Genomic DNA, 12,778 nt, shown 5'->3' with positions numbered 1-12,778 from the left:
GCTCTTTTCTTACAGTGATGCCACAAATCTGGATCTAACACATGAGGCTGGATGTTAAATCCTTTTACCCCCTCAAAGATGTGATGACAGGGGAAAGTGAAGGAGACTTCAGCCTCTCTGTCACTTTTCTTCCATCAGAAACTTTTTGTTTTTTTATTGAGCAGAGATCAGATTTGTGACGGTCACTCTGATAACTTGATGTTGTTTAAACCATTTTGCCACAGTTTCTGTACAACTGTGTGTTTAAACTTCAAGTTCAGCTCTTGAAGGTCTTCAGCTGCTCATGTTGCAGATCCACTGTGAGCTGAACTTCCAATGAAGCTGTTAGAAAAATCAAAGTGATGTTTCAGATCAGTCAATGAGCTCATTAGTTAATAACTGTGTAAGATGGTGTTATGGTCCCCTGATCCTCTGCTGCCTACCCACCATCGATCTTTCCTCCCTGTTTTCTATCTTTGTCTCTCTGTGAGTGTGGCATTTGTGGTGTGTGTGATGTGTGTCGGTGGGGTTTGGCAGTTCTGCTGGTTCCTGCTCCTCCTCGGCTGGAGCACCTGCAGTAACTGATAATCAGTCCAGCACATCAGTTTGGAAGAATTTGACTCCATTTTTGACACAGAGCAGCTTTAATTCTGACATGTTGGATTTTCTCACATGAACTGCTCGCTTCCAGCTCTTTCACACCATTTCTGTTGGACTCTGTTGGACTCTGTTGTTGCAAAGCTCTATTTTTAACAGCAGGCATGGACGCTGTGTGTTCCTACGAGGCTGCTGGAGCTGATTGAGGCCACTCAGTACAACACTGATGATTCCAGCAGACATGCCACAGCACATTTCAGAAGCATCCCTGAAGCATCTCTTTGCTCCGCACCACTAAAAATAACTCTGGATCTATTTTATACAGAAGCTCCATCAAGCTGCACAAAACAGAGGAAAATGTGCAGGACAGAAGAAACAGCAAAGGAAATCCTGTCAGTGTTGAAAATAGAAGAGCCTGTGCAGACCAACATGTTTCTCTTCTAAAATACACCAGGTGTGGTTTGAAGGACGCAACAAAACCACATCAGAAAGACATCAGAGACTCATCACATCACTCGCTGGATTCACTGGATTCTTTTTCTGTCACCATTATTTGGAACAAAGAGAACAAACGTGACTGGTTTGTGTCACTGTGGTGCTGCATGGCCCACTTTCTCCTGAGATTCAGTTCACAGACAGATGTTCTGATAGTTTTCTTTACAATTTGCTGCTAGAATTCAAAATTGATTGTGTGATTAATGATGGTGAGCCAGATGGGCCAAACCATGATCCTATCAGCAGCATGTTTCATTGTAGTGTTGCATCATTGATGGGATACATGGACTGGTGCTTATATAGTGATTTTCTGTTTTCACGTGGACTAAAGTAGTGGACTGACCAACAGACTGACATTAACATCAGAGCCGTGCTGCTAGTGTGGCTAAAAGAAAAGAGAAGAAGAGACAGTCATGTTGATATGAACATTAGAGAAACACATCATGGAGCTGAAATATGATCCTGCTTCCTCATTTGGACTCATTCACCTCAGCTGACACGTTCAACAGCAGACAGGTTTTTGTAGCAGTCTGTCTCACTGTGAGAGGAAGATACTACCTCATCTTTGGCTCTGGAACTAAACTGTCTGTAACAGGTAAGAACAAACATTTATTTTCCTTCAGTTGTTTTATTGTAGAAGCTGAAAATGTGTTTAAAGTCAGTTTGTGCTGCTTCAGGCTTTACATGTTAGTTTTTCATCATTAGTAGAGAATTCATCTGCAGCCATTGTTACATAAGAAAAGCTCAATAATCTCTGAAAACATGTTGAAATCTCACCGAACAACTAAAGTTATTCTTTATTTCTGCAAATATTAGTGATGTTACAAATATTTAGGATTTGATCCTCTCAGTGATTCTGCTGGTTTTTAACACAAGATCATATTTGATGTTAAAATTAAATTAATATAGATTAACAACAAATATGGTTTCAGGAAATATTTGCTTTATGTTGAGGAACAAATATTTTTAATAGTCAAACATTCATGTAGCTGCTTCAAAAAGGTAAATAGAATTATAAAAACAGATACTGATTAGAAAACAATGATATTACAGATACATTTAGGATGAATATGACATCGTTAAACTCCAATTTTTTTTAATAATGTGTGTCTGTTAGTACCCATAGGGAAGTTGCTCCTCTGCATTTAACCCATTCACCAAGTGAAGCAGTGGGCAGCACCCAGGGAGCAGTGTGTAGGGACGGTATTTTGCTAGGGGTAACCATTCAGTGGAGTCGAACCCCCGACCTTCCGATCATGGGGCAACAACTCTACCTACTGAGCAATCCCTGCCCCGATATTTAGTTCTGAGATTAAGTCGTGTGTGTGGATTTGTACGTGACAATAAAAAGTTAATACCATACCAACTTTATTTCTAAAGCACTTTAACATAAAACCAGAGTTTCACAAAGTGCTGTACATGCTAATAGCATACGTAAAGAAAATTAAAATGAGATACGATAAAATAAATAGATAAAATAAATTAAAACATGTTAAAACAAATTGAGTCAACCCCTCTAATCAATGCCAAAGGCTTCAGCGAATAAATATGTTTTAAGAAGACTTTTAAATTCAGAGAGAGAAGAGGCCTGCCTAACATGCAAGGGCAGATCATTCCACAACTTTGGAGCAGCTACAGCAAAAGCACGATCACCTTTAAATTTATACTTAGTTTTCGGTACCTTAAGGAGCTGCTGATTGGCGGACCTAAGGGAGCGGGCAGGTGTATATGGTTGTAGTAGCTCCGAGAGGTGGGGGGGGCATTAAGAGATTTAAAAGCAAATAAGAGAACTTTAAAAACAATCCTAAAATGTACAGGTAGTAAATAATAATAATACTTAAACTTTCCAAAATACTTTTCAAGACAAATTTTTATTAAATATTCTTTGTCAAATAATTTGTATTTTATGACTAAAAATATCATGAAGTATATCTCATATTATTGAAAACGTTTTATTCAACATTTCAGTTTTAGTGTTTTAAAATAGTTGCTACAGTTTTTTATTTGAATAAAAACATAAATTAAAATAATCACTGCATTACTTTTCCAATTTTTACACAAAAATATTTGAGAATAAATTAGTCTGAAAGACAAATATGGTCTTTATGGTAAAATATATCAAAGACAAGAAGAATGGAAATTTTATCTGCTGAACTGAATTTTGTGAAATGATATTTAATTTTATTAATAGTACAAAACAATATGAAAAAAGATGAATTTATTTTTGGACAGAAGAGGATCTCTGTTAGAACTCGTGTCTAAGGACTAATAAGAAAAATACATTTTCACTTGTATAAAGACAAATGTAAATATTTTAAAATTGGACTGAACTAAATTTCTATAAAACAATAAAAAGCAAACACATGACGAATTAAACTGAAATGAATTTAATTTGACTTTAAAATCAGGCTGAGTGTTGCTCATGTGAGCCATGATGACATGAGGTGATGACTGTGTTTGATATGAAGCTGAATCCAGTGTATGTAGTGAACTTTGTGCTGATGAGTAGTTTAGTGATCAGAGTCCATGTAGTTTCCAGGATCAGACTGAATGCAGTGCAGTGCTGGAAGCTGCTGCTGACTGTGTGAATGTGTGTCTGTGCTGCTTGTTGCTGCTGTCAAACTTCAGATGAGCAGGTAGTGAAGCCCGTGGTGAGCGTGTACCCAGCAGCATCCAGAGCCCACCTGGAGGGGAACAGCTCCCTGCTGTGTGTGGCCTCAGCCATGTTTCCTCCTCTGGTCCAGTTCTCCTGGAAAAGACAGAAGAAGAACGGCGGAGAAGCGGAGGAGCTGCCCCCTGCTGAGGGAGAGCAGCTGGAGCTCAGAGAGGCGGGACGCACCATTGCCATCAGGATGCTTGATGGGAGCCATTCTGACACATATAAATACAGCTGCTGGGTGAAGCACGAGGGGGGCACAGTGGAGGCCCGAACACAACAAGGTAATGAAGGCTTGGTGACTGTGTTCAGCAGTGATTCAGCTTCATGTGGAGATGCTGTCAAAGAGAGCAGAGCAGCAGAGGACTGACATTTCTCACTGCAGCTCCAAACATTTGACTCCTTTTCTGTTTCAGAGCTTCCAGCTCTTCCACCAGTCCTGTATCTTCCTTCTCTTCCTTCTATACACGAGGTGAAGCTGCTCTGCCTGCTGTACACAGTGCTGATAGTGAAGAGTCTGGTGTACTGCTGTGGACTCTCTCTGCTGATGATGCTCACAAACAAGGGAGCGTCCACCAACTGCACACATGCTGACTGACTGTTTCCTGCTCGCCTTTTCTCACCATCAGATTTCCTCCAGTCAGCAGTCAGAAATGTAAATTAACTTCTGGTTGGTTCAATGTTTCATTACTGAGCATTTGACCTTTTCTCATTTAATCATCTTAAACTGTGTAATATAAATTTACAGATAAACATGTTTGATGTGTTTGTAAAAGTGTAGATTCTTTATGTGAAGATTTCTTTTGTACATCTCTGCAGAAAAACTCAGCTGATGCATTCAGATCCCACCATAACAAAATAACAGTGTAGTTATTTGTCTGAAGTAAAAATAAAGATTGTGATTTTAAGAATGCATTTCTCATCTCTTCTGTGATACATAACCTGTGTGACTGCAGCATTCACAGATCATAAACTTGCTCTCCTGCAGCAGACGGGCTGTGTGGGTTTCTGCTCTGCAGCCTCCACACCGTTAGCTGTGGCTTTCACTTTAATAACACAACGACAGTTACAAGCATGAACTCTGCTTCAAGTTGTTCAGGAAGCATCTGTGTTCATGTGTGTGAGAGAAACAAAGTGTGAACTCAGAGCTGTTACACAGTTGATGTTTAGTACGATCACAAAAGACAAATACAAGATGAAGTCTGAACATTAAATCCCACAGAACTCAAGTTGAACCGTTATGATTTAAAAACACTGAAAAAGGGAATAAATTAAGACAAGATTTGTAAAAACAATTTCACAAAACACCATCAGTTCAGATGGATGTTGAGCATCTTTCCATCTTTTTCTAATAATTATAAATATGTAAAATGTTTAATCAAAATGTGTCATTGATTAATCAGCTTAATTATTCAGACTAGTGCAATTTATACAAATAATATAATTGAAATAAAACATAATTATTATAATTAAGAGCAGCACAGAGAAACAAAGTCAAACAAAGAACATTCATCAATTTGATGATTGAACCAGTGCTGAATATTTATTAAGTTCACCCACGCTGTGCTGTAAATTCTGTTGATATGAATATTAAGATTTAACCCTCATAATGTCCCGATTTCCACACACCTGTGGTCCTCAGGGTCACAAATGTCCCCACTTCATTTCAGTGTTTTTAAAGTATAAATTGTCGATCAATTCAATGTAAAAAATACATGAAATGATCAGTTATTGTGATCATTGTTTCACAACCAGAGTCGGTCGCTTTAACAGATGATCACAGACGGCTTTATGTCAAAGTTAATGTAGGAAGCTGTTTTTAAACGACTTCAAGTTTTTTACTGGCAGCAAATAATCAGGTTTTCCTTTGGGCTCAAAAATGACCCCGTCTGCTTTGACTGTTTATAAATGAAAGGTATAAAATATCATCCATCTCTGTGTTTCAAGGTTTGATTCAACTTTATTCCAACTTCCTGACATGTTTCTGTATGTTGGCATGGTAGGAACAGCAGGGCATGGGTCTGAGTGAAGGCAAACCTTCATGAGGACAAAGGCGTGTCCATATTTGACACAAGTGCAGGAGGATCAATTAGAAATTCGCTGAACTTTAGTGATGCTTTTAAAGAATCTGTGATTTTAAAATCTTAGATGCAAATATAAAATCTGATGAGATTTATTCCACAGATTTGTGTTTTATGTCAGGGTAAATAATCTCTAACAAGTTAAGTGATTTACTATGAAGTGAAAAAGAGCAAATATGAAACAGATGTTGTCATGGAGGAGTGGACTCAGGCGCAGACAAACTCAGACGCTCGATGGCGAAGAATTAAGTGAAGTTTGTTACAGGAGGTTCGGTGTGACGACAACGAGTGATGAAAACAAACATGAACTAAAGGCGAGAGCCTAAAAATCGGCTCTGAGGTAAATGACTCATTTACAAGGTATCAGGTATCACAGCACGCTGTGAGACGCTGTCAGCAGCACTGAAGGAAACACTGTGAACAGTGTTGAGACCACACCAGCCTCTCCCATCCTTTTGTCTTATAGAGATCACAGAGATGTTTCCAAATATTCCTACTTTTGGTAATTTGCAAATTTGACAACTATTGCTGCTAAAGGTAGCAGTACCACAGATTTATTCCACCAGCGGAAGAGTCATCTACTGCTAATGAAGACAATTGTAAACATTAACGTGTTTAACGTCTCCCCGCACACCAAAGGAAACATTAAATAAACGAGCTGTGATACCTGTAACTGTTCCACGTCAGTCGGTTTTATAGTCACTGTCTAGACTTCTATTTCTGTCATTTGAGGTCAGAAGAGTTTTTTTTCTTTTCTTTTTTTTTACAATTTTACATGTTATAAGCACAAACGAGCACCTTTGTAATTTCAGTTGTTTTCGTTTGTGTCGTCTACCTTGATGTCCATTTTTGTTGATATAGTTTGTGTTTGTTAGTGTCGACCACAGAGAGAGTTTACTGTCAGGTGTTGACATTGGTGAAAAACCTCAGTGAGCAACTGATGGTTAAAAGTGGTTATAATAAAAATGTTCAATTCATTCAGATATTTCTGTATTCAAAGCAAAAAATGGTTGATGTGAATGAGTGTACCAATTTTAGACACGATATGGTTGAAACTAAAACTTGTTATTGGAGCTTATTTAAACATACCGTGATATATATCGTGTATTGTGATATAGCCAAAAAATATTGTGATATTAGATTTTCCTCATATCGCCCGGCCGTACACAGGAGCCCTCAAGCTCCCAGATTAAAGACCGCCCCCGGGGCAAGTGGGGAGTGTAGACTGAAGGCCTTATTTTATTCTCTAAACTACATTTACATCTCTGTGGTGAAAACATGACACAAACACACACTACAAACTTCAGTAACAACTCAAAAAACAGATATAACAAAGAGCAAAGCACTCCCCCAGGTTTTGGGGTGTTTTTTACATTTCTTTTACCGCAGGCAGTAAAAGATCAAGTGCTCGGGGCCTTCAGCGGCTCTCACTTTTATTCATTTAAATTTCTAAAATGTTCCATCTTGGAAAAACAGACTTTTCAGTCTTTGTTTATCAGCATCAGTGGGTCCGACTCACTTGTATTAACACATTATCTCGTGCTACTGTCTGAATGTCATAACCTATTAAAAACCCACACAAAGCCAAAACATGTGGGCATGAAAAAAATCACTTTGTTGTCCCACACAAAATATCACAAACAATGTTCGACTCATGATGTTGATGACTTGAAATATCCACAAGATGTTTTATATAAAGGGCAATAATGTGTCATACAGTGCAGGTCAACATCATATTCTAGTGTCGATCATTTTTCCCCTGAGCTCATATTTCTATTTCAATTCAAAACACCTTAATTCCAGCTGTGTTTCAGCTAGAAGTATGTCCACAAAACACCAAACAGTATCTATAGTTTGTTTATCCCTAAAGTGCTCTGAGGAAAAAGAGAAAAAAATGAATTAAAATTAAAACTTTCATCCAAACAAAATCATTGAATCGCTGAAAATCGTCTCTTTTATTAGTGATTACAGGATATTTATGTTCTTAAATAGAATCTGTATCAAGATAAACACTAAAAATGATTTTGTAAAATCTATTGATTACATTTGCATTTCCATGATGCAGATAACAAATGAACTATGACTGTAGTGAACTTTGTGCTGATGAGTAGTTTAGTGATCAGAGTCCATGTAGTTTCCAGGATCAGACTGAATGCAGTGCAGTGCTGGAAGCTGCTGCTGACTGTGTGAATGTGTGTCTGTGCTGCTTGTTGCTGCTGTCAAACTTCAGATGAGCAGGTAGTGAAGCCCGTGGTGAGCGTGTACCCAGCAGCATCCAGCCGTGTCACAAACCTGTTTTCAGCCTTTACATGTTTGTGATAGGAATCTGAAGTAAAACTGTTAAGGTACAAAATCCAGAATCAACAGTCAAACATAATCCAAGCAAAGTTGTTTGTATTTAATGAGTTGCCCATATGAATGACTACATTGTCGAGCATTATTTTACACATTTATGTAACTGAATGTATTTGATAATTGTAATAAATTGTAATTGTAAAGCAAACATAACCCAACAACATCTGGAGTTTTGTAAATCACAGTCAGAGTGCAGAAAATGTATTTTGATGAGTCTTAAACTACACAGCGAAACCAGAGTGGCTGTAATTTAAGACTTAAGGTGAAGAATTTGTTTCTTGTTTCCTTCAGTGACACACGCTGACCTGTGTGAATCAAACTTCCTCTCTTACAGCAGACGGGCTGTGTGGGTTTCTGTTCAGCAGCCTCCACTGTCAGCTGTGGCTTTGCATTTCAACACAACAACAGCTGCAACCACCAATTCTAGATAAGAATGATTCCAGTAACGACCTGACATGTGAGAGAAACAGCTCAAGTCCTGGACTCAGAGCTGAGAAATGAACTTTAGTGGAATCAGAGGAGAGACGATGCTCAGGCTCAACACTCGACCTTCGTTCTTACCCATAATTTTCCACTGAGAAGAGCATTTACAGAAGATATTATAAAGTGTGAACGTACAGTGTGTTTGTTGTCTTCCCTAAAATAACAAAACAAAAACTGTGAACATTTGTGCATAACAACGTACAGTAGAGTCAAAATATTTATATTATATTTGTATTTATATTGGTTCCTGAAATAATAACAAACAAGTGTATATTTATTGTAAAGGTCTGTAAGAAATGTATCAACTGATATGTCTCCATGCGTGCTCAATCATCCAGGTCAGTATGAGTTGATATTAAAAAGAAAAAATGATCAGAGAAAAAATGTTTTTATTGCTAATTTCATTCAGCTGTGTGAGACACTGAAAACATAACTGTGTTTTGACATGTGGTTACTAAAATGTTTCCAGTTATTTACTGTGACGTTAAACTTAAATCAGTCAAATAGACGCTTGTTTTCTCCAAATTCATCATGTTACTAAAGACTTAACACATTTATTTTAATGCATTTTAAGCACATAAGCACCACCAGTCTTGTCTTTTGTCCAATAGGAAGTCTGAAGACTCGTTACATTTCAGCTCGTCCTTGTTTGGCCTCAGCTGCATCAGAGCGCCACTTCTCCCCAGGTTCACCAGAGGAAACACCACTGCACAAAATGCTTTTCCTCCCAGCTGCTGCTCTGTGCTGTCTGTGTTCAGGTGAGTGTTTCCAGCCAATCAGGAGACATCCAATTTTAACAAAGACCATGAAAACAACCGTGTGTGTGTGTGTGTGTGTGTGTGTGTGTGTGTGTGTGTGTGTGTGTGTGTGTCCACAGTGCTGGTTACTGTGGCAGCAGAGCTGACTCAGGGTGATTTAACATTGACCAGGAATGTTGGAGAAAATTCCTCCTTCAGCTGAGGAGGGACTGAGGATGGAAGATTAGTATTCTGGTACCAGAAACCAGACAAATAAGTTTTTACAGCGATTCTTAACATAGATAAACTCGACAGTCAAGTTGAATCAAGTTGTAATCTTCCTCAGAAAGATGATTTCTCAATAAACAGAATGGATGTGAGCTTCAGAGAGACAAAGTTAAACCTGTTCAAGCAGCCACACACTACAGCTCCTGTTTCAAAACTGATCATCACAATAACAAATGATCCCTGCAGCCTGAACAAAAACCAACAGATGTCAGACAGTGTCTGTGACAGGAAGAGAGCAGTAAACCACAGCCCAGCTTCACATGTTTCACCTCCATCTCAGAGTCACAAACATACTGAGCTCACAGACTTAATTACCACAATCAGAAGTTGCTGCAGAAATGAAACTTTTTCAGATTAATATTTCAGCAGCTGTCAGCAAGAAATCACAGACACAACAAAAGAAATCATTTATTAACTTCTGCAATAAGTAACTCTTGTAAAATGATGCAATAATAAAAATGTCTTTTGATGACAAGTTTGGAAACACTTCCTGTGGCTCAATCGCAGGACAATAAAAACTGTTTTGACTGAATATAGTTGAGGTTCGGTTTTAGTAAATGTTAGTATATTAATAAATTAAGGTGTCTCTTTATAATACCAAACATCTGGATTGCAATAAACTTTGAAGCTAATGCAGCACTACTGTTATTGATCTTGGTTGGATCACATGTCTTATTTGGAGAGGAATCTCTACAGAAGTGTTTCAATATTGGAATAGAACATTGTTTAACCTGTAATGATTGTAAAGTAGAAATAAACAGCTCTGGGATGTGGTCAAACAGCAAATTCACATCATGTGTGTGCAGCTAACATGTCAAACTGTGTGACGCTGTCATCATCAATGTGGACATGAACCTCTGAGGAAGGTTTGCAACGCTGTGTTCAATCTATGCCCCAAAGAATGAAAGTAAAACGAGGTTCAACCTGGTGAAAGCAAAATGAACCTTAGAAAGCAAATGAGTGAAAGTTAGTTTTTTTCTTTTGCCTATAGCAGCACGACGAACGGGGTTTAGTAACTGCTCAGATTAACTATCATTTAAATATTGATTACATATTAAACTCACATGTGCTGATTCAGTGCAGCAGCACATGTGATGTGACAGTAAAAGTGATTTGATTAAACACAACGATGAGCATTTAGACTGATTTCAGCCTCAGACATAAATGTTTGCAAAAGCTTCACGTGAAATATTTCATCTGTAAAATTATTATTGTTGTTATATTGTAACTAGTGCTGTAACGAATTAACGCGGATCGCCTCGTGCGTGGGGCTGCACGGTGCTAACGCGTTAATGAGCTAACCGTGCTAACGCGTTGACGCCGTGCAGCCCCACGCACGAGGCGATCCGCGTTAACTCGTTACAGCAGATTTGCCGTCTTAATGCGGTTATGGTGGCCTCAGCCATGTTTCCTCCTCTGGTCCAGTTCTCCTGGAAAAGACAGAAGAAGAACGGCGGAGAAGCGGAGGAGCTGCCCCCTGCTGAGGGAGAGCAGCTGGAGCTCAGAGAGGCGGGATGGACAACTTCTATTTTAGTAGATTATACAGATGATCTCTACACGTACAGATACAGCTGCTATGTCAAGCATGAGGGGGAACATGGAGGGTCAACCAGAAAAAGGCCCTTAAGCCTTGGTGCCTGTTCCACTGTGAATCCCCTTAAAGACACGGACAACACACGTCTTTTGTGTTTCACTTCCAGGCTCCACAGGCCTCTCTTCCAGTCTCAGTGCAGGGTGAAGCTGCTCTGCCTGCTGTACACAGTGCTGATAGTGAAGAGTCTGGTGTACTGCTGTGGACTCTCTCTGCTGATGATGCTCACAAACAAGGGAGCGTCCACCAACTGCACACATGCTGACTGACTGTTTCCTCACACTCTTAGTAGGTGAAAATAAAAGCGATGTGTTGTGGCTCAATGTGGGGGGTTTATGGGGAGGGGGGCAAGTTTGTTTTTGGTTTTTTGTACTTACCCTGACATTCATGTTCATTTAATTCTTTACTTGGACTCAACAGTTTTCTAGTAGATGGACTCCTTTTCATTTAATATTCTAAAAGTTTTTATAAATAATAAAAATCAGCATCTGCTTCATGTTTAGTCCGTTTTAATTCACTGCAGTTCATCAGAAAATCAATAAGAGTTTTAATCAAAATTTTATTCTGCATATTTTGTCTTAGAGCTTCGGTCTCTCACATGAACGTACAAGAAGAAACAGAAGTTTCTCAAATGTAACATTTACATGTCAGCTGACAGAGGAGTTCAAATACATCTGTTTGAAATTTCATCAGTAAATAAACATTTTCATGTTTGGAGGAAACGGGTCTCTCTTGTACATGAGACATGAGTCTCAATGGGACTAAATGTATAAATAAAGGTTAAATAAACTAAAAATGATGCTCAAAATATTGATATTCTTGCACGTTTCACATGCGCTATAATCTATTATGTCACCAGGGTCAGACTAAATAATTAAATAATTTTTACAATTAGCAGAGTCAGGCGCAGAAATGTTTAAATGTGATAACTGATTATATGTTCAGAGTTGCATTTAATACTGATCCTCAACTACAACAGACTTTATTTTTTCAGTTACTATTTCATTTTTAAATTAATAAAAAGTCTGAATAATTAACCAGATCAAAGACACAATGTACTACTGACTGTTGGCTTCTGTGACTGTTTTTACAAGTGTCATTGTCTTGATTTATCCACTTCTTCAGTTAAAACTCCAGCAATGATTCTGTGAGATAATATTTAGACATTTTGTATTTTTCTTTTGTGATGAAACCAAATTAAAAGTGCATTTCATCACCCTGTATTTACACATGTATAATGATAAAGTTCAAATAAGTTCATTTGTCAGCTGTGAGTTGAGGATTTGAGCTGTTTCTCTCACAGGTGAAGAACACAGATCCTTCCTGGAATCATTCTTGAAGCAGAGTTCCTGCTTGTAACTGTCATTGTGTTATTAAAGTGAAAGCCACAGCTAACGGTGTGGAGGCTGCAGAGCAGAAACCCACACAGCCCGTCTGCTGCAGGAGAGCAAGTTTGATATGTGAATGCTACATTCATATACGTCGTTATGCATCAAAGACTGAAACGAGAAACACG

At 38.4% G+C, this 12,778-nt stretch overlaps 1 protein-coding gene across 1 annotated transcript; it reads left to right on the top strand.

The window, feature by feature from the left end:
* Positions 1 to 508: 508 nt before the first annotated feature.
* Positions 509 to 4,635, top strand: LOC113010328 (immunoglobulin lambda-1 light chain-like). The gene is made up of 3 exons (XM_080292449.1): positions 509 to 1,666; positions 3,700 to 4,011; positions 4,165 to 4,635. Exons 1-3 carry the CDS (start codon positions 1,528 to 1,530, stop codon positions 4,323 to 4,325), a joined length of 612 nt encoding a protein of 203 aa, XP_080148575.1. The 5' UTR covers positions 509 to 1,527; the 3' UTR covers positions 4,326 to 4,635.
* The last annotated feature ends 8,143 nt before the right edge of the window (positions 4,636 to 12,778 follow it).

This window comes from Astatotilapia calliptera, chromosome 18 (genome assembly GCF_964374335.1).
Source record: "Astatotilapia calliptera chromosome 18, fAstCal68.1, whole genome shotgun sequence".
NCBI lineage: Eukaryota > Metazoa > Chordata > Actinopteri > Cichliformes > Cichlidae > Astatotilapia > Astatotilapia calliptera.
This window is presented reverse-complemented; position numbering and strand designations above follow the sequence as displayed.